Source organism: Myotis lucifugus, unplaced genomic scaffold (genome assembly GCF_000147115.1).
Source record: "Myotis lucifugus unplaced genomic scaffold, Myoluc2.0 scaffold_17, whole genome shotgun sequence".
In the NCBI taxonomy this organism is placed as follows: Eukaryota; Metazoa; Chordata; class Mammalia; order Chiroptera; family Vespertilionidae; genus Myotis; species Myotis lucifugus.
Genome location: NW_005871065.1, coordinates 3270431 through 3295352, shown reverse-complemented (window position 1 = coordinate 3295352; position 24922 = coordinate 3270431). Strand labels below are relative to the sequence as shown.

The following is a 24922-nucleotide window of genomic DNA, read 5'->3' as shown; positions in this document are numbered from 1 at the left end:
CTTAACCCTTGCGGGGTGCGCGGGGCTGCCAAGTCCAGACGTATACATAGATACATGCATTTCCCGTTTTGAAAGAAACCCTCCATTTACATATTTGGGACCGATTCAGAATTCAGACAAATGGGTCCCGTCCTAGATAACTATCCCAGATAAAGTAGTTTTAACGGCGGCACACATCAGCTGGAGAGGCGGTAGGGACGAGGAAAGGGCGAACTATTTGGGGGAAATGACTCTGACTCCCTCCCCAACCCTCCCCACTCCACCCCACCCCCGGCCTGGTCTCCGATGAAATCGATTTACCGAATCATGAAAATCCGGTTCCCGGTTTACGCGTAAGCATTTGCATATGCAAATGCCTGTGTGCAAATACATCCTTCTCTGTGCTCTCCCTTTTCAATTAAATCACAGGCTAACACATGCGAGGCGCCTGCCTGAATTATGCTGCAACTACAGTAGTAACACATGTCCCATTGTAACGCGTGGGCATCGATGGAGCCCGATGCCTTCTCATCACGGTTTCCCCAAAAGCAATACCGACCCTCCGCTTAAAATATTCCTTTAACGTGCTTCTGTAGTCACCGGCTGCCATGGCGAGCTCGCTAACATCATATTTCTCGGGCTGCTTTTAGAGGCAGAATTGATCTATTCGGGGGAGGAAGGAGAAAAAAAAAACACGCAAGCCCCTGAATTTCAAATATTGTGGGGAGTTTGTCAGAGAGCGGAGCTGGGCTTTAAGAGGCTCACTAGTGGTGTCTGGTGGTTCCTACAAGGAGCTAGCATTGAGGTAGGTTTCGGTGGAGGGGAAAAAAAACGCACAAGAAAAGACAGAATCCAGAGTACGGAGACTCTGTGCCCCCGTTGGAGAGATGGTTGAGTCCTCGTCAAGGTTGCTGTGGTATCCCAGAAACACCATTCACTCCGAGCTGTGACCGCGCACCAACAACAGCAACAACTCCACTGCGCCGGGCTGAGGAGCAGGGATCGGGAGCTCGCGGATAATATGAAAGGGATCCGCAAAGGAGAGAGCCGAGCAAAGGAATCCAACCCCCTGGAGCCTGGCAAGAGAAGATGCGCTAAATGTGGCCGCCTCGACTTCATCCTGATGAAGAAAATGGGGATTAAAAGTGGATTTACGTTTTGGAACCTCGTCTTTTTATTGACGGTGTCTTGTGTGAAAGGTAGGTCTGCTTTTTTTGGGGGGGTAGGGGGGATGGGGTGGGGGGTCCCGTCTGCTTTGGATGGAGGTGAGCTGACTCGTCACCAGAGAGAGGCTGGTTAGGTTACTTTGTAATTTGCACGGATAAAATAATCGTAATGATCCTGAAGAAGGAGTTGATTCAGAGCTCTTTCTTCCCCCCACCTCGGATAGGAAATGCATTTTGCTTGCCAGATTTGGCGTTCAATGCAGTGATTGAGCTTGTGCTCAATAAATATTCTTGCAGTATGCTCAAACGAATACGTGAGTTGGTTCTTATAGCCTCTCTAACTAGTGGAGGTCCAGGCAGAATTCCTCTGCAAGACTTTTCTGGGTGGTGTGGGCATTACCTTGATTTCTAGTCAAACCAGTCGGGTTTGATGCCTGGGTTGGAATATTTATATTAAAGACACTCCTGTAAATGCCTTTTTTTAACCCTTTCCGGGAGGAAAGTTACCGGCATGCTAGGAATGTGGTGGTTTTAAATGCATTAGGACACAGGGGTCTTCCAAGCACCCCCCCCCCCACACACACACACCTACATAAATATCTTCATGTGTATGTGAACAAATGCTATGTGGGTTCTTATCCATTGGTACATGGTAGGGGAGCTTCCTTGGGTCCTGTGGTAGAGGTTTGGCTTAAAATGAGGCTTTGAAAACGGTCTGAGACACCTTGAAGTATAAAGATCCACCCTTTGGGGGTGAATGAAGGTAGGAGGAAAGTCATTAGCTGACGACCAAAAAGAAAATCCCCAGCAAGTCTCCGCGTTCAGACAGGTAGAGTGAGTGTCACATGCACAGACAAGGGGAGGTGGTGGGTGGGATGTACAATTTATTCTTAAACAGGAAGGCAAGGGGGGGGCAGTCAGGATCATTGGAAGGAGAACTGTCCTCGGGGGAGAAAATAGACCCCCCCAGCTCTATTCCACAACTTACCCTGCACCCTGCCACCCATTAATTGCTGCCAAGAATACTCAGGAGGTGTTTGTGACTCATGCCATCCTTTTTGAACAATCACCTCCCCATATACTCATGTCAGCTCTAATAGACACGATGGGTCTCGCTTTCAGCGAAGCTAGTTTCAAACCCTGGGCGTCTGTGTGTCACGGGGAGGTGGTGTGTGCGTGTCGGGGGGGAGGAGGGGGCGGGGGTGTCTTGGCCCAGGCGCGCCAAGGCTGTCAACACAAACTGGCCGCTTCTTCCTTTGTGGAGGAGCAAGCGCCGCTCCGAACCGCAATCCGCCGAGTCTCTATGAAACAGTTTATTGTCCAGCTTGCAGCTGGCTGTCCCCCCACAGAAGGCAGCCCATTTGCATTCCGTGGAAATGATAACTCATGTTTTGGGTGGAGGGGTTACCTCTCCCTCTATTAGGACCCATGATGGGTGGTGGCCTGTCTCGAATTTTAATGTACATCTCGAAATGCCAAGAAGTCGCCCTGGTCTCTCTGGCAGCAACAACCCTGCAATCTCAACCTGCTCCTCCAAGCTCGATTCCCACCCCCCTCCACTCTCTCTCCCTCACCCCCACCCCCAGCCCCTGGAACCTCAGCGCAGCTCGAAGCCCCGCCGTGTGTTCTGAGCTGCGTAACTACCCTGACGGGTGCACAGAACCCGTCTCGGTGTCTTGCACGGGGATTGCGTCGCCGGCTCCAAGTGCGAGGAGCCTCACATGTGTGCTTAGTTCGCCTGCCACTGGGAGTCCTTGGTTAATGGATGGCCCCGGGGCTGCCTGCTAGACGCGCGGCCGGCGTGGGGGAGGCGCAGGGAGCCAGCAACAGCGCCGCGCAGGAAAAATGTGTGTGTGTTGGGGGGGAGGGGGATGGCTCCTGCCAGAGGATGACCCGGGGATAAGCGCGAGTTTTCCAGTGATACCTGTTGAGCCAAAACGCATTCCGGGGGCAGGTAGGGAGAGGGGGTCTCCGACGCAGAGAGAGCACGCCCGTTCGACGAACCCCGAGCCTCGCCGCCTGCAGTCCCTGCCCAGCTGCCCGCACCGACCGCATTTGCCCGATCAGGCGCGCCCGTGGGAAGGGAGGGCGCCTGCCTTTGCTTCCAATGGCACCGGAAACGGGACCCCCTCTCCTCTCCTGACAACTTTGCGTTAAGCCAATGGGTCGCCACTAAGGGTATTTCAGTTTGGGGGGCATGGGGAGAAAGTCGTGTGTCACACTCTGCTTTGGTCCGGTCCAGCACCAAGGTTCTCCGGGCCGTTTGAAAAACGTGTTTAAGGCTAGGGAGGTCCTTTATTGCCACTTATCTGCCACTTGGAAGGCGTCTCCTCTACTTTACAACTTGGAACGCTGCCCTCGGATTCTGAGAAACCAACGTGGAGGCTGCATGCTCTAGCCCTGCGCCCGAAGGGCTGGTGGTGCCAATGTTGCCAGTGGCTGCAGCTCCTCCTTCCCTCTCTCCCCATCTCATGTCCATTTCACCTGAGTCTCCGGGCTTTCCCCAAAATGGCACACATGCTGTCTCCCCTCATGCCTGCGCCCGCTTTTGTCTTCCACGCGGTTTCTTCTGGACTCCCAGGCCCACGGGAAAGCTCAGAAGGGGCGCCGCTGGGAAGGCTTTGCAGGTCCAACCCACGCTGGCTCCAGGGCGCAGAAGTTCAGGGGGCGCCGTCTTCCAAGTGCGCAGCTCCGCCTGGAGATGTCCACCTTGTGTCCTGCCCTCTCCACCCCGCCACCTTTTCACCTCTGCCTGCAGCAGCAGAGACAAAGGGGCTCCGTGGGAGGCATCGCCTCGGAATAGAAGACATAGTGGCTCTAGGTAGTAGGCCTGAACCTCCAGAACGGGGTTGGAGAGACAGTCAGCCTTCTCTGGGTGTTTTATCTCCACGGTCATCATCTAAATTTGCAGGACAGCAAGTTGGGGGGTGGGGTGGGTGGGGGGCGCAGGGCAGGGGCTGCTTAGAACGGAGGCTTGCTGGTTTCCCACGGACACACAGGAGCACAAACCCAGGCAGGCAGAGGTTTGTGGAACGCAGCATGCAGCTGCAGCGTGTCTGCCCAGGGCTCGCTCAGAGAGAAACTGTGCATCTCCAAGTCGTGCTGGAAAGTCCCGCCCACGTAAACAGACACGCGTGGGGGGCTTTCCCACACGCCTTCTCCCGAGAGCCCGGTGCACCGAAGGTACAGAACACACTGACCTTGCTTGGTCCACAGCCGGTGGGAGCCAGGGCGTGCGTCCGGGGTTTCTCTGGGGACCCTGGACTTCCAGAAGGATCCACGTTGCCGGGGGCCTTAGAACTCCAAGGAGGTCTCACTCCCACCACAAGGCTCTTCTGCAAGACTGGGGCTTACCCCCCCTCCCCCAGTGAATCACTGCTGGAAAGGGTCTTGTCTCCGGTGTCCGCCTGGTGGAAGAGCTGCCTCCCCTTTCGCCCAGCCTAGGGGGCCCCCACCCTGCGATCTCCGGGCTGACACCCTCACTCCCCGCCCTCAAGACTTAGCGTCTGACCGGACAGGTCAGAAAATTAGCTTTTCAAAGAGGGGTGGGGTGGGTTAACGTCTTTACCAAACAATCACAGCAAACAAAAGCCCACCCACCGCCAGGCCATCGTCACCCACAGAACCCTTCCCTGGGGGTTTGCAAGACGGAGGCTCCTGCTGGGAGATGACCTTTGCGTTGGAGTCCAGCCTCCCCGTCCGGCCGGGGGTTTGGACCGGGGTTTCTCCCTTCCATGGATTTCCTCTGGGAGTGTTAGTGGATTTCTTTTAGAAGGCCAGGCTCCCCGAAATTTCCTAGGACCTCGGAGGTTGAAACCGAGTGCCTGACTTGGATCGTGACGCGTGCCTGCATTCGTGTGTGTTGCTCGGAGGGGAAGGTCCATGTGGATTGACACGGAGGGGCCTTTGGGAGGCCTGGAGAATGGGGGGCGGGGGGGGTTGTCCGAGGAGAAAACGGGTGGTAGGTAACTGCGTTGATGTTCCCCAGACTCATGGTCGGGGAGCTGCGCCACTGCTGCCACACATCTGACCGAGGCGCCGAGGAAGGCTCCTCTCCCCAACGCTGACCACAGTGCTGCCCTCTCCCAGCTTCCACTCCAACAGGCACTGGGGGTTGGAAAACCTCCTGGGGGACCGGTCATGGGGTTGCTGATCCTCTCTGATCGCCCGCACACCCCACCCCGGCTCCATCGCTGAAACGCCAAGCAGGAGGTGCCCGGTCCCGGGGTTCCGGCCCCGCAGTGGCTGGGTTCCCGCGCCGCAGTGGCTCAGTGGGACCCCGGAGAGGGCAGAGGAACTGGAACCGCGCAGGGTCATCCCGGGCGCCGGCGGTCCTCGCCCAGCCCCCGGCCGAGAGCAGGGCGCGCGGGGGGGTTGCAGCGCATTGCAGAAGAGTAAGGAAGCAGGGCGCCCAAGGAAGGGAGACGCACGCGGGCATCAGGCGGAGTCCCTGCTCCCGGAGCTGAGCACGGCGCCTTCCGGGAGGCTGGGCACTGCCGAGTAGCTAAGCCAACCCACTTTACCGCCCCGAAAAGGCTTGCACAGTTCCCAGGATTCTGAGTGGGACTTGCCCTGGACAGTTACCTGGTTGAAATTGTTCTGAAATGTCATTTTTTTTTTTTTGCAGCGACATATTTCCCCGAATCTTCTGGTGTTAATGGTTTGGGGAGGGCGCGAGCTCACACACACACACACACACACACACACACACACACTCCCGTGTAGCAAAAGTGTGAGCAGAAATAATTAAGGAGCACGCTTTAGCCTCTTGCAAACCTGATACCAGCTCCTTGGAGATTCTTGAAGGAGAAAGGGGGTGTAATTACTCACTATATTAAGTACTCCAGGAGCATCGACTCAGTTGCAGGAGCTATAACTGTTCATGGTATTCCTCAAGAGTTACTATTTGTGGGGTAGCTAAGTATATTTGGGGTATACATGTCTTTTCCCTGAACACACAATTTGGTGTCTACAGAAACAATGGAATAATACAATGAAGCAGTAGCTAATGGTATCTACACTGTTCTAAATATAGTGTAAGTAAAACTCTATTAAAAGTGAGATCTGGGAAAAGAAAGTGGTAAGAGAAGTAGAACATTAATAATGCCTTGTACTTTTGTGGAAACAAACACTGGTGTTAAATGCTTTCTACCATCTCAAATAGCAATAAGTAAAACAGACTAAACTTCAGTTCCTTAGGCTCCAACTATACTTCTCCCTGTGTCCCAAGAGGTGAGTTATGTATTCATCAGGGTCCCTAGAAAACACTTCAGGATATCAAATACTTTCAATGATTGTATTCATTGGTTCTCAACCTGTGGGTCTCGAACAATGAAAATACTTCCTGCATATCAGATAGTTACATTATGATTCATAACAGTAGCAAAATTACAGTTATGAGGTAGCAACGAAAATAATTTTATGGTTGGGGGTCACCACAACATGAGGAACTGTATTAAAGGGTCGTGACATTAGGAAGGTTGAGAACCACGGCTAGAGGCACCCAACCATATGTCTGGCAAGGAACCTATTACTTTTAGGGACCATGATTATTTGAGAAAATATGCCATCTTGTATTTTGAATTCCAATGTTTGGGAGATTAGAAGTACAATGCTTGTAAAGGAAGAGATTATGAAAAGATGTGTGAGATACAAATAAAATGTAAGGCAATTTTATTTTATCTATGTATACATTAAAACATAACTCCTGTTTCTATTCTTTCTTCCATTCCCTTTACTCGTAATTTAAAGGAGTTTATAATTTCAGGATACAATGGCAGTTCTGATTGGGATTTTGGATGAGGTCTGTCTGGTAAGGATGGTAGAACAGACACTATTCTTAGCAAATTCATCTTTTCTCTCAAAGTGAGTGGGTGGGTGATTCATGGTTCTGTCCAGGGAGATCAATCCCCATGTCTTCAAGATTTCTTCAGAATTAGACCCTTATGAGGCTCCCATTCTCATCGGGATGATCACTTTTACAAAAAAAAGTCAATTTATTGAATGTCTTCCAGAATTCCTGGTCTTAGTACTGATGGTCAACTTTCTCTCAATCCTCCCATCTTGCAGCCATGAAACGTGTCATGCCATCAGGCCCCTTGTTAAACTATTTCTTGGTGCCTGTTGAGAATTCATAAGGATTAATATTTTCTACATAATGATGGCTTGTTGCCCACAACCCAGTTTGAAAACTCCTCTTAAAAAGTCTAAATGTAGACCATTACCATATGCATCATCACATACCTTGTAATTGGAAAACAGGAAGATCAATGACCATCATGTGGCATTAGATCTCACAATATTATTCTACTGGCTCTTAAGTGGTTGCTCTACAATGATTTTCTAAATGTTCCTGAGCAAGTAGCACCCTCTGGGGACATGTTAGAACTATGAACTCTCAGATCCCCACCACAGGTCTATTGAACCAGATGCCCTGATAGTTTGGCACAGACATTGCTATTTTTATTAAGTCACCCAGGTATTTCTGATGCACTCTAAAATTTGTGGATCACTGGGGTAAAGTGGAAAGACCAAGGTCTCTGGAGCCACCATGACCCTGATGTCAAATAATTTTACTAGCAACTCAACTTCCTTAGCTTCATTTTCATTATCTATTTTTTAAAAAAGTTTAAAATATCAGTAGGACCATGAGGAGATTCTAGAGGTAACATATATAGCAATCGTCAGTCAGTATTATCAAAATACACGCCCATGTGCAAAGCCAGTATGAACTCTCCCACACTTTATCCCTCACACAAGCAGCCTTAACTTTTCCATAGCAGTAAATAAAAAATGCAGCATCTCCTCACTAGCTATTATTGCACTTTGGCTAAGTTCCCAGGCTCTTATTCATTTGAGAAACACTCTGAAATGTCTACTTATCACCGTTACTCCGTTACTTCAGGTGCTGGCTCTATGAATCAAGGCCAGACCCATAGCTTCACAATGTTACCCCTGATCCTGGGCTCATTTCATCTGTTACGTTTCAATATTGATTTACTTTCATATTGCTCAATTAATGCAATTACATGAACTTGTGTTACTCATCTTTGTCACAGATCATGGTGTTTACAGTGCTGGAAGGATTCTTAAATATCAGCTAGTTCCGTGCCAATATTTTAATACAATAAATGCACATGCCTAGGAAGGATAAGTGATTTTTACTAGGTTACAAAGATCATTAGCTCCAGAACTGAGACTAGATCATTGACATTCAAGTTCATGTTCAACTCTCTTTGTACTATGCCTTATCAGTTTTACTACAGAGCTTGCTCAGATGGCACCAATGAAGAAAATCACAACAGTTAATATTTAAGTACCACATATCAATTTGTGATTATATGTTGTGTGGTAAAATTTTAAAAATGTTAACCACTTGTTTTGTAGAAGACAAAAAGAAATAATTATGTTATAAAAACAGTTTCAAAAATATATAATATGTATATCAAATAAATAATCATATTTTAATAATCTATTTCATAACAATATGTCTATAAAAAATAAAATCAGTATATTGACAGCTTCTTATGTCTCAAAGAACTTTGAGGGATAGTATTTAGAATGAAATTCTTATTTATTTTTTCTTATAATCTGGACCAGTTTCGTATTTAAAGGCTTTTAAATCTAGAAAATTTGTTCTTAATTTTTTTCTGCATTTTCATTATGTTTAAGTCTTATTAACATAAAATTTATTCATTCTCTCTCACCTGCCTTCTCATGTGCATATTTCTCTGACATGGTCTATATAAGAAAATGCTGTAATTCAAAACTATACCATGGGAAAAATAGTACATTATGTAAATATTAATAGCACAAAAACAAGCAATGATATTAAGGGGTTATCTTTAATTTTATTGATATAGGAGATATCTTTTTAACTTTCTTTAAGCTATGGGAGTAAAATATCCAAAATAATGAGTGCTAGTAAATTTGAGGAGTTTAAATGTTCAAAATGTGATTGAAAAAGTAATGAGTGATTCTCTTAAAAGCTGCGTTTGTAATGTTCAAGATTATGAAAGTCTTCTTCCTGTCTTTGCTTTATGTTAGTCGATTTTAAGGGAATAGTTATGATTATATATTTTAAAGTGATTGTAGGAATTTTTTAAAAATTACATTTAAAAATATGGTTGGATACCATTTTGAAAGGAAATTTATAAGTGGAAATAGATTCTGCAGAAGTGGATTTATTAAATTTTAATAATGTTAAAAACTAAGCGTTCCTGCCATAGTTTTCTATTATACAACAAATCCATCTGGTTGACTCCAAAATGTTCAGAGGTACTTCATATAGAGAGAGGATATAAGACATTGTTATGTTTTGGAAAATAGTATCATGACATAATTCTTTATGTATTTTTTTTTCTTATGTGGGAAGCTGTATACTAAGTCCTTTTTTATTAAGTGTGTCATTTACTCTTAAACGGTGATTCTCTCCCTCATTTTCCTGCTTAGAATTCTTCAAGCATCTTGTGAGGTAGATGTTACCTCCTATGTACAGATTACTATCTCCACTTACAAATTACCCACATTTCTTGAGGCCAGGGATGTGCATAGACTTTCCAGGATTATTTGATTAGCTAGTTGTTGAGTGAAACCTGAAATGATAATAGATTTATGAGTTCATAGACTTATCAAAAACTAAAGCTATAAATGACTAAGTTACTAATGGAATCTTTTCATTTTTAAGAGATAAATTGAGACTTCAAGAATTTAATTTAAAAGAAAGTCTAAAATTGATATTTATGTTATTTATATATCTCATAGTTACAGTGACATAAACTTCTCAGGTTTTTAATTTTTCAACATATTTTACTTGTCTTCCTTTGTTCTCTAAAAGATTCTATAAAATAAATGTGAAAGATATTTTCTACTTTTATAAGCAATAGTCAGTGAAGTAAATATGCAGTAATACATAAGTTAAATATGTCGATACAATACATAAAACTCTTTAGTGCATTAAGTGCAAAAAACAATTCAACTATAACTCTTAGATTCCAACCCAGTGTCTTGAGTAAAATGAACAATTTATGAATGCAGATGAATCTATGGACTTCACATATAAAATAATGTATGGGCATAAAAATTGTTTACAAGTTGTATTATGATCCTTGTAAAATAAATTTGTTCTTTTTGGTACCTTAATCTTCCATTTGATTCTGTAGAATTTTAAGGATGGGAAAACTCTGAAAACCTATTTTTACTACCTAGACTAGTGTCAAATAGTCAGGAAATGTACATTAGCTTTATTTGTGGGCCAAGGGAAGATACTTTAAAATATTCATATCCAAGTTCCATCAATACAGTCTACTTCATTCCGGAAGTACACCCTGGTAAAATGTACAGGTGTAGCTGCTTATCTTGACACAAAGAGGAAGCAGGTAAGAGAAATGAAGGGACTTCCCAAGCGAGGGTGCAAACCAGTCTTTACCTTTCCTGTACAGGGCACATTTCTCTTTATTGGATGCTGCCTTATGAGCCTCCTTAGTTGTTCCTAATTGGTTTATGGGAGCAAAGCTTCTTGAAATGAAAGCACACTGTGCTTACCCCAAAATCTTAACCAGACTTACGGTAAAACAGTATTTCCTGAAGCAATTGCGTTAGGAGACACACATACACACATGTAAATGAGAAACTTGATATACAATTTAAAGATTAACCTAAAAATTAAATGGGAGCATTGAAATATATATTATCATCTATAAAAATACATCTATTGAATAGCTTACATTTTCTTGTGAATGTGATAAAATGTATTTTCATATGTATCAAAAGTGCTATACTTTGTCCTTTCTGAACTTCAGACACCCCCAACATAAACTAGCCTTTTTCTTGCATTATTAAAAAATTATTTTTTGTTGGTGTATATTTTAGAGATGTTATTTTTACCTACATTTAAAATTTTAAAGCTGATATATCCTAATAATACCCTCCTATACAATGTTCGTAGTGCATACTTGTTACATTGAACACTTTTTTTTTATGGGACATCCTTATTTTGTTAAGTAGTTTTGCATCTTACAACAGCTAGATGTAGATTTCTCCACGGTTGGCAAAAGTCAGAGATAAAGGTACCTCTACAATCTGTCTCCAAGTCTATTTCCTCTAATTATGATTCCAGAAGTTTTGTAATGTTGAGAATTGATTGTCAGCCAAGTTCTTTATTTTAATATTGACTCTATTTTTATAATAATTCACTTGAGTTCATTGAAATTTTAAATCAGAAGTTGACTTGACATTTTGCTTTGATGATTTTGGTGATGGGAAGGGAAGCAGATTGCTAACTAAAATACATTTTTTAAGCTTGTTCACATTCCCATTAACTGCTTGTTTCATAGTTACTTAATAAAATTATCAGCTGTGTTATTATTTTATACTATTCTAATTTCTCAAATATCTATTTTAGTTTTCTATAGGGGCATATCTTTTATTTATTTTTTGTTTGTTTACCCTATTAGGGTTCTCTGATTTGAAATTCTGAAAAGATATTAATTTTATTTTCTCTTATAACACCACATAATGGGTACCTGAGGTTTATGAACTGAGTGGATACTTTAAAAAATGTAATTTTAAGCTGTATTTTATTATGAGTATTTTAATATAGAGAAGTGAATATGAGTCTACTCTTTTATTCTATTAAAGCATAATAAGATACTGTTAATTTCAGGTAATTTGCAATTGTTAGAAATGACTTGGTTTTCAGTCTTTAAATTATATTTTCAGATACAAAAATGACTCTTCTGAATCTGTTATTGGACATATAATTTGAATTTCCCCCAAATGTTGGTAGTGAATTTATGCTGATCTATCTGCATGTTCTATATAGCATTGAGCTCTGTGTTGCTAAAAGCTGCATTTGCAAGATAACAGATCAAAGTTAGGAGAACAGGCAGAACAAACACAACTGAATCTCCTGGAGATGAAACACAGGATACATTGGATTTATTGGCTCTGTGCTCTAATGGACTGAGCTATGTAGTCTAGACGAAATATTTACTCAGTGTTCACATATATAGAGAAAACCCAAGTTAAGGTTTTTTGACTAATGTCTAAATCAAAACAGCTGAACTGATTCAAATTTTCGTGTAAACAAATTTGCATCCAGGCTGCTAATTTGTGTGCCAATTTCCAGCTCCATAACTTCTAAAGATGAAAAAGATGATAAACTCTCTTAAATGAAGTTTGCAATAGAAATGCTGACAGGCCCGTGATTGCTTGTATTTCATTCATGTTCAATGCTCTCTGTTCATGACTTAAAAAAATAAAACTTTCATCTATAAATCCTACTAGTACTTGAACGCCTTTTCATCTGTTAAATCTTTATAAAAGAGGTCAAATAGTAACTCTTAAAATCAATTCTCTAGCAAAGTGCTAAGAAATCTTTAATTTCTGTGTTAGCTTGGCAGTATTCATTAACATATTACAGATGAAAATCAGAAATGACATTTTGAACTTAATTTTTAAGTATTACCAATGTCTAAGTCCTTAGAAATCAGCCATTTCTCAAGAATTTGAAGTTTACTACCTATGTTTACCTATTATTGCATCTATTATTGAAATCTCCCCATTTTATAAGGACTTCTTTCTAATTATGCAATTCTTTCAAAAGCAAAATTCTTGAAGGTCTCAAAAGAAATTGGAAGGTGTTAGAGATGCTAGGTTATATCTTGTGCTAGTAAATATAATCTCAATTGTTTCTACATTTTCTTTTGGTTAAAGTCAAGTTTGGTTATTATGTCTTTTATTAAAATAGTATTATTTGCCGAAACCGGTTTGGCTCAGTGGATAGAGCGTCGGCCTGCGGACTGAAGGGTCCCAGGTTCGATTCCGGTCAAGGGCATGTACCTGGGTTGCGGGCACATCCCCAGTGGGAGATGTGCAGGAGGCAGCTGGTCGATGTTTCTCTCTCATTGATGTTTCTAACTCTCTATCTCTCTCCCTTCCTCTCTGTAAAAAATCAATAAAATATATTTAAAAAAAATAGTATTATCTTGAATTGAATACTGTAGCTTTGACACATTTTAAGTTAGGAGCTATGAAAGATGCAGTGGTCAGTAGATTTTATGACTACAAAGAGAAATGGTGACTTATTTGATCAGTTCTGGAACTCATCAACATATTCATTCAGCTATCAATCATTTATTAAGGACCAGTATGTATGTGAAGCCCTTGCCTAGACTTGGGAAATCAGAGCCCTGACCCTGTGTGACTCGTTGGTTAAGTGTGGTCCCATACACCTAAGGGTGGTAGGGTTCAATTCCCTGTTAGGCCAGGTTCAGGTTCTGTCCCCAGTAGGGGGTGTGCAGGAGGCAGCCTGTTGATGTTTTACTCTCACACAAATGTTTCTCTCTCTCCCTTTCCCTTCCTCTCTTCCTAAAAAAGAAAAATATCAATTAAAAAAAAGTATATACCTAGTCATTACCCTAAAAGAAGGCATAGTCTTTATTTTGAAGTAGATGAACATAATACCAAAGCAATTGGTTATAGTAAAATTGTTTAGTTCTTCAATGGGATTCTTTTATCATGAAATATCAGTGACATATCACCTTTATTTACATATCTTATATAGTAAATCATCATCTATCATAGGTAAGTGTTAACATTCTACAGACATTGTTTGAAACTTTGCAATGAAATGCATCATTTTGTGGTTTAATCTAATGTAATTTCCCTTGTAATTTTCCATTAAAATGTTTATTGACTCCCATCTGTTCAGCCAACTGATATTAACTAGTTTATCCAGTATTAATGATGATCCCACATGTATTTTTGTAACAGTGTTTGTACAGTTATATAATAGCTTGTGATCAGCAAATTGTGCTTCTTACCCGTTTTATTTTTCCATGTTAGGTTTTGCTTCAGAACTCCTCACTTAGCTTGCTAATGCTTTCAGATTAAAATTTAAATTTCTGCCCCTTCACTTGGTGACTCATATGAAATGAGCCTTGAGCTAACTTATCAAGGTCAATATATGCAAAGGGCCAAATAAATAAGTAAATATAAAATATAACAGTTTCTGTTATAATCTTCTATTCCTTATTTTTGTCTATATTGGAGACTCAAATAAGTATATTATATTTCATTTTGCTTTTTTAAAATCTGTAATATAAAGAGCAATAGAAGAATTTATGAATGGCTAAAGGATGAAATACTGGCAATGTTTAATACCAATTTTGATACATAGGAGTCAAATAGAATAATCTATCTTTACAAGATTAGGATATTCACCAAATTTGATCTAGGATTTTATATTTATTTCATTTCCCCCACATAGATTGCTTTGATGATACATGTTATTTTAATGTTTGCACCAATACTCTACATCATAATTTCCATCTCCTTAGTCCCTTTCACATTCCATAAAGCTTCTTCATTATCTAATGATAATGTAATATGTAAGAAACCAGATTTGGTGTTTATTCATGCAAGAGATATTGAAAGTTTTTTCAATTTCTAATTCTCAAAATCTTGACTTATTAATGTAAGATCAAAACCAAACATATCTATTATCTATGTAAGTTGCTATCTTCTCTGTTTTGATTACTTCAGCTGGGTGAAAAGGTAAATTCAGAAGCTTGAGATATAAGCTTTGGATTGTTCTACTTAACTTGGTAAAACTAAAGGAAGAAATTTCCACGTGCACGGGGGTGAATTTCCAACACTTTCCATAATACATAGGATTAGCTCCTTTTATTGAAACACCAAACTAATGCATGGGAGACAGATCTGCAGGATATGCTGACTTGTTTTCATCAACATTTCAAAACCAATGTCTAAGTTTCTTCCTTTCTTTGCCATAACAAAGAAAGTGGTCCCTTTACTTTTCACAGAGCTCGTTACACAAACTAATAACCAACCCTGCACTGCCTTTCCATTCGTTTCATCTTTTCTTCTCAACTTCCAACTCTCTATTCTATTCAAAGTATTACTGACACTTCATATATAAAGACAGTGTTATAACAAGGACTCCTTGCTTATAATGAAGTGGAGAGATTCTCAAGCTGTCTTGTTTGTTGTTAATACATAAGAGAATCTCACAGAAGTCACCTGTTAAGATATACAGCCAGCCTTGGTGAAAATTAGAAGGGGTCGTAGATGGTGATGTTTGCCTACTCAGCTAGTTCTAGGAAAGGTGTTTGGATAAAAGAGGCAACTCTGTTACACACTCTTCAAGTACTTTAAATTCCAAAATTAAATGCAGTCAACAAAATCTTGTTGATAGTGAATAACACAATGCCCAATAAGCATATGCAGTCTTATTAATTGTATATTTAAGCACAAATATTCACAATTTATGAATTCTGTCGCCTACATTTTTACTTCAACTTTTATGATGTTTCATTTTTCTTTAAAGCACTGTGAAAACATTTTCCTCAGTAAGATATCTCATTAGGCATTTCTACTTCAGAATCTTTTCTTCTTTTATCATCTTCATGGCAGGGAAGGAAACTGATTGTCCCTGACCACTGCTGTGGAGTGTGAGAGCCTCTCATTTAGGCATCTCAACTTGGCATGATAGATAGACTTAACTCCTTTTTAAATCTGAGGAAACAGCTTAGAAGGAGGAAATTAGCAGGTGCAGAAAATGGAGTTCAAGTCCAGCTTGCCCACCTCAAAGCCTGTGCTCTTTTTACCAAATTGAAAAGGATTTAATTAACTTTGAGGGGGAAAAATTCCAGAGATTGAGATGACTTCTCAATTTGTTCACATGCACAAGGTTATTTCTTTTCTGGAGTGAGTACCTGTGATCATAGAACAATGTATTTCATATGCTGCAAGATGAAGGGAAGGCTATAGAAGCAGGAGAATTCAGAAGAGTCAGACCAGTTATGTTATCAGAGGGACAGGCCTCATGTCAGTGTTTGGACATACTTTGTTGAATCCTTTAGTAAGTTACATATATGTAACAACATATATGTGCATATGTACATATATATGCATATGTACATATATGTATATATGTGTATATATATATAATAGTTAGGTATTGTATTTAATGCTACCTAATATTGTATAGTTTTTACAAATTAAAATAGAAAGTCATAATTATAATTTATGTATAAGGCCTTACTTCATGTTTACTTATATTTTTTCTTATTTTAGAAAGCCCAGACTTTATGGAAAACTTTCTATGAATTTATTTCTTAAAAATGTAAAAGAAATGAAACATGTTTCCTTAATTCATAACTCTACTGAGTAAAAAGAGTTGTCAAAGATCGTAAATCACCTAGCATGGGATCTCTATACCTAACTTAGTACCTTATAAACAGTGTAAGCACTCATTAAATATTAGGAGCATTAAATTGGATTAAAGTTAATTGAATTCATTAATTTAATTTAAGTCCAACCTGCATTCAGAAAAATCAATATATATTGCCCAAATCTTGTAGTTCTATAAACTTCAAATGTTTCCAACTCTTTCAATAGTGGCTAGTGATATCCAACAATTTCTAGGAAATAAAAGAATACATAAAAATTTTATCTACTCAACATGTCAAAGTATGAATTACCTTTGTTACTTTCACTTTTGAATATTTAATGCAGTTTCTTTTACTTGAGGATCTGTATAAAGTTCCTTAGTCAAAATATCACTACCTCCATTACAATCAGATTAAGAGCCCAAAGAAACATGAGCCCTGATAAATTACCCTGGCATCAAAAATAACTGTTCATTGTGAGACCCCCTTAGCACATATTTTCAAATAATACTCAGTACATCATAAAGAAAATTAAGTTGGAAACATTGATTATGATTATCCTCAATCTCTAATCTGACAGAATAGAACGTGGATTCTAATACCAGTTACATCCTATTGGCCAGATGACCCTAAATGCCTTGTTTCTTTTAGGCTTAGGTTCCTTATCTCTTGACATTTTCACTTTAATAATTAGCTTTTGCTAAGTTCCTATTTTCTTACTCTGGTCAAAATGGTAGATTTGAAAGAATAAGAGAGACTTGAATAATGGTCTCTTGACATTATCCTATTGACATATCTTATCATCTCTATTGACATTATCTTTCAGATCAGAAGATTCTTTTCAACCATTATTTTCTCATTGTTTTTTTTTTTAATTCTATGTCTTCATTTATTATATTTAACTTGTGGAAGTTGGGGGCAGATATTTAAAAATCCCATGCATTTTGAAAACTTTGTACCTCTATGTGACTGTTTGACTCACCAAATTGTTCCTTTCTGTTGTTAAAAATTTTACTTTGCAAATTATTTTCCTCAATTGTAAACACTTAAACATGCATTTCATATTCCTTTTTTGAATCTTCTTTATTGGGCATGAGAACTTTTTGGAGGAATGAAAGTGATGTTGACAGGATTTTCTCTGAGAGACACTATTGCTTGTTACATACTATATCTACTTAAAGTTGCTTCACGAATAACTTTTTTTATTTCCTTTTTTGTCTCTAGGCAGCCAGTTATATTACTATAATTACCAAAGTTGTTTATCATTCCATAATGTGCTTTTTATATTACCACGTTGTAGTTATATTTCTAAAGAATCAATTGTTTAAAAAATATCTTCTTGTCTTCCTCAGAGTAGGTATACAGTAGACATCCATTTTTTTCCGATTTGATACACAGGGCATTTAATGATTGTTAGCTTATCTCTTGATTCAGAAAATAATAAAGAAATCAACCAACAGCATATGAATTCAGATATATTTCATCCGTAGCAAATATTTTTAGTAAAATTAACATGACCACTACCAATTGAATGGTTTACAATAGGCCAATCACATAGCTGAAAAATGCTTAGATATTTAGTTGGGGGTTTGGCCATCAATGTTCTGTTTTTACTCACTTTTTGGTTAAGTGGAAAGGAAGCAGAAAGTGAGAAAAGTGGTATACTCCAGCAACTTTATTGCACTACTGCTGCTTCAAATGCACAGGGGAGCTTAGGATTCTAAAACCATCTTTCAGTGCTCAGGTAGCTGTAACATGAGTGATTATTTGCAAAACCGACATAGTTTATAGACATAAAATTATAATAGTTCTCCACAGCATGAATGAATCTGACATTTGTTTTAGAGATGCAATAATTTCCAATACCAAATTTTTTACTTTAAAAATTTAATAGCTTATATAGGACTGCTTAGTGAAAACTGCTGTTACAATGTAATGCTACTGGCAAGCAGAATAAAATTGCTGTAAAAAATATAGCATGTAGCTTCGCCAGTGTGGCTCAATGGTTGAGTACCCATCTGTGAACCAGGAGGTCATGGTTCAAGACCCAGCCAGGGCACATGATACTGGGTTTCCCGCTCCATCCCCAGTAGGGGGCATGCGGGAGGGAGGCAGCCAATCAATGATTCTCTCTCATCATTGATGTTTCTATCTCTCTCCCTCTCCCTTCCTCCCTGAAATCAATAAAAATATATTTTAAAAAAGAAGAAAAAATGTAAACCAGAAAAATTGCTTTACAAAAATATAACATGTAGGTAGCAAAATTCTGTACACTTCTGTAGCACAGCTACCACCAACGAAATCTGAAGTAGGACATTTTCAAATGGTAGGTTCCACATTGGACTTTTTTCCAGTTTTTAAATTTGATCATCACTTTGCTTCATCCACTGAAAATTAATTGTGGTAAGATTTATTTAAACCATAAAAAGTAAAAGATTCTGATGAGTTAATTTATGTACCTCACTTAACATTCCACAATAACAAAAACAATGTGTAGGACATAGTAAAAGGAGAACTAAAGCATTTGAACATATGCTATGTATTTATGTACAGGTTTCTCCCATTGTCCAAAAATAGAGTATAAGCTGAAATGGCATAAAGGGAAGAAACAATTACCATTAAATTATATGAAAATACTTTTTAGTATTCCCAGAGGCCTCAAATAATCTGCCAAATCATACTAGATATCTTTAAAAAAAAACTAAAGTGACACTGGCATACAATAAAAGTAGGGTTTGTATGATAAATACACAGCCTGTAAAAAGTAAAAATAATAAATGTACAGTGTAGTTTTACTTATAAAAAAAGACTGATTTCCCCTAGCCAGTTTGGTTCAGTGGATAGAGCATCAGACTATGGACTCAAGGGTCCCAGGTTCAATTCTGATCAAGTCTCGATCCCCACCCCTAGTTGGGGCTAAGGTGTGAGGCAACTAGTCAATGTGTCTCTCTCACATCAATATTTCTCTCACTGTGTCTCTCCCTTTCCCTTCCACTTCTCTAAAAATATCCGCAGGCATGGATTAACAAAAACAAAACAAAACTATTTTCTCTTTTAGTATAAGTTAACAGAACACCACAATTTGTTCACCCATCCATCCACACATTCCATTTTATCTATTACTGGGTGCTGAATAAAAGAGACCATTGTGCTACTAGCAGAACCAATAGTATGTCCAGCAGCTTTTAATTCTTTTTTTTTTAATGCATAAATACATTCATGGTGATACCTTCTGAGAAATGCCTCATTAGGAGATTTCATCATTGTGCAAACATCATAGAGTGCCCTTACACAAACCCACCTGGTACAGCCTATTACACACCTAGGCTCTATGGTGTAATAACCTATTGCTCCATGGCTACAAGCTGCACAGCATGTTACTGTTAAAAACAGCATGAGAGCCCTAACCGGTTTGGCTCAGTGGATAGAGCATCAGCCTGCGGACTCAAGGGTCCCAGGTTCGATTCTGGTCAAGGGCATGTACCTTGGTTGCGGGCACCTCTCCAGTAGGGAGTGTGCAGGAGGCAGCTGATCGATGTTTCTCTCTCATCGATGTTTCTAACTCTCTATCCCTCTTCCTTCCTCTCTGTAAAAAATCAATAAAATATATTTAAAAAAAAATAGCATGAGATTACGTCAAGCACAAGAGAAAATGATGCAATGAAAAGACGTGATCAACACAAGATGTATGCAGCTGCTGCTGATGTAGCATGGCATACTGTTTTATAGCAAAAAATTTTTAATAAGCACAAAGAATACACTTTAAAATAGTGATAAGAAGTTTAGTATAGTAAACATAACTAGTAACAGTCATTCATTATCATTATCAAGTATTATGTACTGTACATAGTTGTATATAATCATTCTAGCTTATGAGATTGCTGACTGTCAAGTATGGAGTCATGCATTGGGGCCGCTACTCCACATACCTGGAGTCAACTGATGTCCTGCTAAAGCCCCACCCACCAGAGACCTGGAGGCCAAAGTAACTTTAATTAGGAAACGGTGACGTTGGGATTTGGGTGGCACCAACACATTTTCTGTGCTGCTTCTCTTTTCCTGACTTGGGCCCCATATCAAATAACTGGATTGTCTTCTTTAAAAATACAATACCCTCATTAGAAAAGTAACTTTGATATTTCTTGAACTCAATGAACAAAAATATATGTCATTGCATGTATGAATTCTGGGTTTTTATAGGATTCTAATTTTAAAGCCACAAACTTCTGTAAGTAGTTTGGTTTGTGAGACTGAATCAGCTGAACTAGCTTTTTTCAAAATTAGGACACAATGCTTCTTAAGTACGTAAAAGCCTAAAACCAATGATTCATTCCTCCGCTTATAGACATTATAGCACTCTAGACAAAAAAGAAATACTGAACCCGTTTTCCAAATTAATCATATTAATTTAAATATTAATTAAGCTGTTGAACTAATCCCTCATTGGCAACATATTCATGGTACTGACAGTTTCAGAGCAAGAGCCTTTTCAGTGTATTAGGTCAGTTTTATGATGGAAAAACATTTTTTTGAATTCTAACTACTGCAAAAGTTTCTTATCTGCAGCATAATCGTTATGATTTTGGACTTTAGAAGTCAAAAATGTATGGGTTGTGCCCCGGCCAGTTTTTCTTAAGCTTGGCTTCTGCCTTTATTTCCAATTGTCAAGCTCAAATTGCAGGGCGTGGCAGGCTGCATCACCTGCCCTGAGGCTACTGGGCGGGGCTAGCAGCTCCTCTCCAGAGAAATGGCCTTTCAGGTTTGGAAGCCTATGAACATCCCAATGCAAGGACTCCTGGCTACTGCTTTCCCAGGTCTCCCTGCTCTGCTTCCCTCCCCCACCTCTCCTCACACACCTCAAGTCCACACCTCCCTCCCTGCGCCAAAGCCTCAGGTGAGTAGCTGCAACTGAAAAATCCTGTGTTCTGGGTTTAGACATTCAAAACAACAACGAAACTGCTGCCTTCCTTCCCACCAGCACCGCGCTGAGCCGCGTTCCCCTTTCGTGACATCACCTTTTGCAGGGACCACCTTTCTCGGCTGGGGTCTTAGGTCCAGACTCCCAGGCAGCCAGCAGCTCTGAGGCTTTTCCTGTTCACAGTTGGGTGTTACACCTGCCGCTGCTGGACTTGACTCTGGTGCTCAGCCTGGGCCGGGCTTCTATTTTTCTGAGGGAAGAGATTCTCTGGTAGCACAGGGCTCCCTCCCTGGGGTTGGGCCCGCTCCTCTGGAGACCTCGCCGCCCTTCCTACAGGTCTCCAGGTGTTTTCTGTCCTTCCTTGCTATAAGTCTCCTCCTCAGCGGGGCCTCATTTGGTAATTCCGGGTGAATGTTCTCCAATGTAGTTGTATTTTCAGTCTGGCCTTGGGACGAGGTGCACGACAGCTCTGCCTATTCAACTGCCATTTTTCTATTCCAAAGCTCTTTATTTATTTTTTAAAATATATTTTATTGATTTTTTTACAGAGAGGAAGGGAGAGGAATAGAGAGCTAGAAACATCGATGAGAGAGAAACATCGATCAGCCGCCTCCTTCACACCCCTTACTGGGGATGTGCCCGCAACCAAGGTACATGCCTTTGACTAGAATCAAACCTGGGACCCTTCAGTCCGCAGGCCGCCACTCTATCCACTGAGCCAAACTGGTTAGGACTAAAGCTCTTTAAACATCATTTGGGAGACTTCTTGTGTGGCCATTATTTTGAATGCGCCTGAGTTGAGGAGTGTTTTGTATGCAAAATGAAAAGAGTACAATGTCAATGATAGAACCTTGGAGACCATTCATTTCTGAAAGCAGAAAGTAGATAATGACCTAATGAAAGAGAGAGAAGAACAATTGATGGAAGTTGGAAAAGAACCATGAGGGTTCACTAGTAGGAAAGAAAAATACGGGTGTACAGAAGGAAGGGAAGATGTACAACACTGAAAGAATTAAAGATTAAAGGGAAAATAATTTAGGAAGGTTCATTGGATTTGGCCATTGATAAACAACCTCTTAATGAGTTGTCTCAGTAGAGTGGTGGAGGCATAAATCAATTTGCAAGGAATTAAGAAGATCATGGGTGATGATAAAATGTAGACACACATACACAGTTTCCTTAATGAACTTCTGATGTGGGTTATTGGAGGGGTGAATAGAACAGGATTTCCTAGAGCCCTGGTAATAAGAATTTGGATACATAATACCCATTATAAAATATAACACAAAAGCAAGTAATTAAAAATCCACAATTATCAGTGTCTGTATTTGTGTGTGAGAATTTATTTACCATGCAGAGAATATGGACAATATATCAGCATCTATGCTGATGATATAAGGCAAGGAGTAAATAAGAGAAGAACAAAGTAAAGTTATGTAATACAAATATGTATTTTTACATATTTGTCTATGTAAAAATAAAACTGAGCCTGGCCATGTGGCTCAGTGGTTGAGCATCAATCCATAACCAGGAGGTCATGGTTCCATTTCCGGTCAGGGAACATGCCCTGGTTCCGGGTTTCAGGCTCGATCCCCAGCAGGGGGTGTGCAGGAGGCAGCCGATCAATGATTCTCCTCATCATTGATGTTTCTATCCCTCTCTCCCTCTCTGAAATAAAAAATATTATTTAAAAAAAAATGAAACTGAGACCAAACCCAGGTTCTGTTGCTTGCCAGTTGAAAGCCAATAATCAAGAGTCTAGGGCTGGTGGAAGGAGAGGAAGTTTATTCAAGAACGGGCAGTATGAGATGATAGTGGACTCAGGTCCCAACAACCATCTCTAATATCTCAGTACTGGCAGAGGTTTTCTAAGGAGGGAGAGGGCAAACAGAACAAAAATCAAGGGTTTAAAAAGTTATCTATGTGCAGTCCAGCACAGTCTCTTCTGATAAGGACCTTGAAACTGGTCAAGGGATGGTTTGGTGTGCGTCATCCTGGTTTTACGTCATCCTGGTTTTACATCATCCTGGTTTTACAGTTGAAGGTCAGCAAATCTCCCAGAGCTAGAATGCCTGAAGGTGGGAGTCTGCATCTTTTGAGGTTAGTTCCTAAAATTCTTAAACAAACATGCTGTTTATCTACAAGTTACACGTTTAGTCAGAGTCAGTATTTGCAGAAACAGTGTCAAGGGAATGGTAAAGAATGGTGGAGTGCGTTACAAAGCAACATGGACATTTTAATTAGGAGAACCGGATGTGTCTTTCCAGAGATCAGGAGGGCTATATTTGGCCCTCTGCTTTCAGGTTAGAGATTTTCTTTCTTTGGTATGCCAAGGAGGTCAATTAACTTTAAGTACCTAAATGTCATCAAGATTAAGACTGCCACAGGCAGCAGCTGTGGCCCAGTGGTAGACCCATGAACCAGGAGCTCATGGTTCCAGGTTTGATTCTGGGTCCCGCACATGCCTGAGTTGTGAGCTCATTCCTCATTGGGGGCATGCGGGAGGTAGCCTATCAGTTATTCTCTCTCATCATTGATGTTTCTATCTCTCCCTCTCTCTTCCTCTCTGCAATCAATATGTATATTAAAAAATTAAGGCTGACAAAAGAATTCCAATCTATTAATTCCCACTGAGAATGAGGAATGTTCTGATACAGATCCCTGCTATCTCTGTGATCATCCCTTGATTTAAAAATACATATGTAAGTTTTTATTATTTGCCAGGAACTGTGCTAGGCATAAATATATGATGCTGGCCAAGGTATACTCTTGGGGGATTTATAGTGCCTCTCTTTTTGCAGTCAAGCTTCATGACTTGCTTTAATGAAAATGGGTAGGAACTAAAAAAATTTAGATAATGTAACACAATGTCTCATTCAGGAATATTTTTCAGAAATAAATCACTTTTTGGTTCTGCATCTAGAAACATTTGAAATTTTGTTGCAAATATTCTCTCTACATTATGTGGAAATGTGTTCATACTTCTTTGCTCCTTTAATTAGCATTTATTATTCTTAATTATGAATCATTAATATAAATATATTAATATTTTGTCAATGCTTTTATTTTCTCTTTAGATCAGAAATGTCCTTGCTCATGCAAACATTATAGAATATAGCCCCACATGTTTAGAATTATATCTATATTGCCTAATTAAAAGAACTTCTTGAGTTTCCTCTTTTATTATTTTAGCCTCCTAACCCTGTGGGTCAGCCAACTTATGTCAATGAATGTTGGCAACTTCATTTCTTTAATTTCCAAGTTCATGAGGAAGGTCTTACTGTTGTAGGTGGTGGGAATGGCACCTGGTGTTAGACCCATGGGATGGGACTGCAACCTTAGTACTTGGGTTCTGGCTAGGAAAGAATTCAGAGCTAAGACACAATTATAAGAAAACATCCTATATAATAAAAGAGAAACATGTAAATTGACCATCCCTTCACTATGCTCACCAGCCAATCAGGAGTGAATATGCAAATTAACCCAACAAAGATGGCGGGTTAATTTGCATACACAGGTGCTGGGCAGAGAGCAGAGCAGGAGAGCTGGAGACTTGGGGGGCCGTGGCTCCCTCGGTCACTCCCGGCGCAGGGAGCACCAGGAATTCTGGAAATAGTAGTGCTGATAGCAGACGAATCTCCTAGACCAGTGGTTGGCAAACTCAT

The 24922-nt window shown here is 40.3% G+C and overlaps 1 protein-coding gene across 1 annotated transcript in view; it reads left to right on the top strand.

Annotated features, from left to right (window-relative positions):
• Positions 1 to 952: 952 nt before the first annotated feature.
• The window catches only part of CSMD3 (CUB and Sushi multiple domains 3), an 831991-nt gene continuing 808021 nt past the window's right edge, over positions 953 to 24922 (top strand). Inside the window, 1 exon segment of the mRNA XM_006085310.3 lies at positions 953 to 1178. Within this exon segment, the coding sequence (XP_006085372.1) occupies positions 1001 to 1178 (178 nt within the window). The 5' untranslated portion in view covers positions 953 to 1000.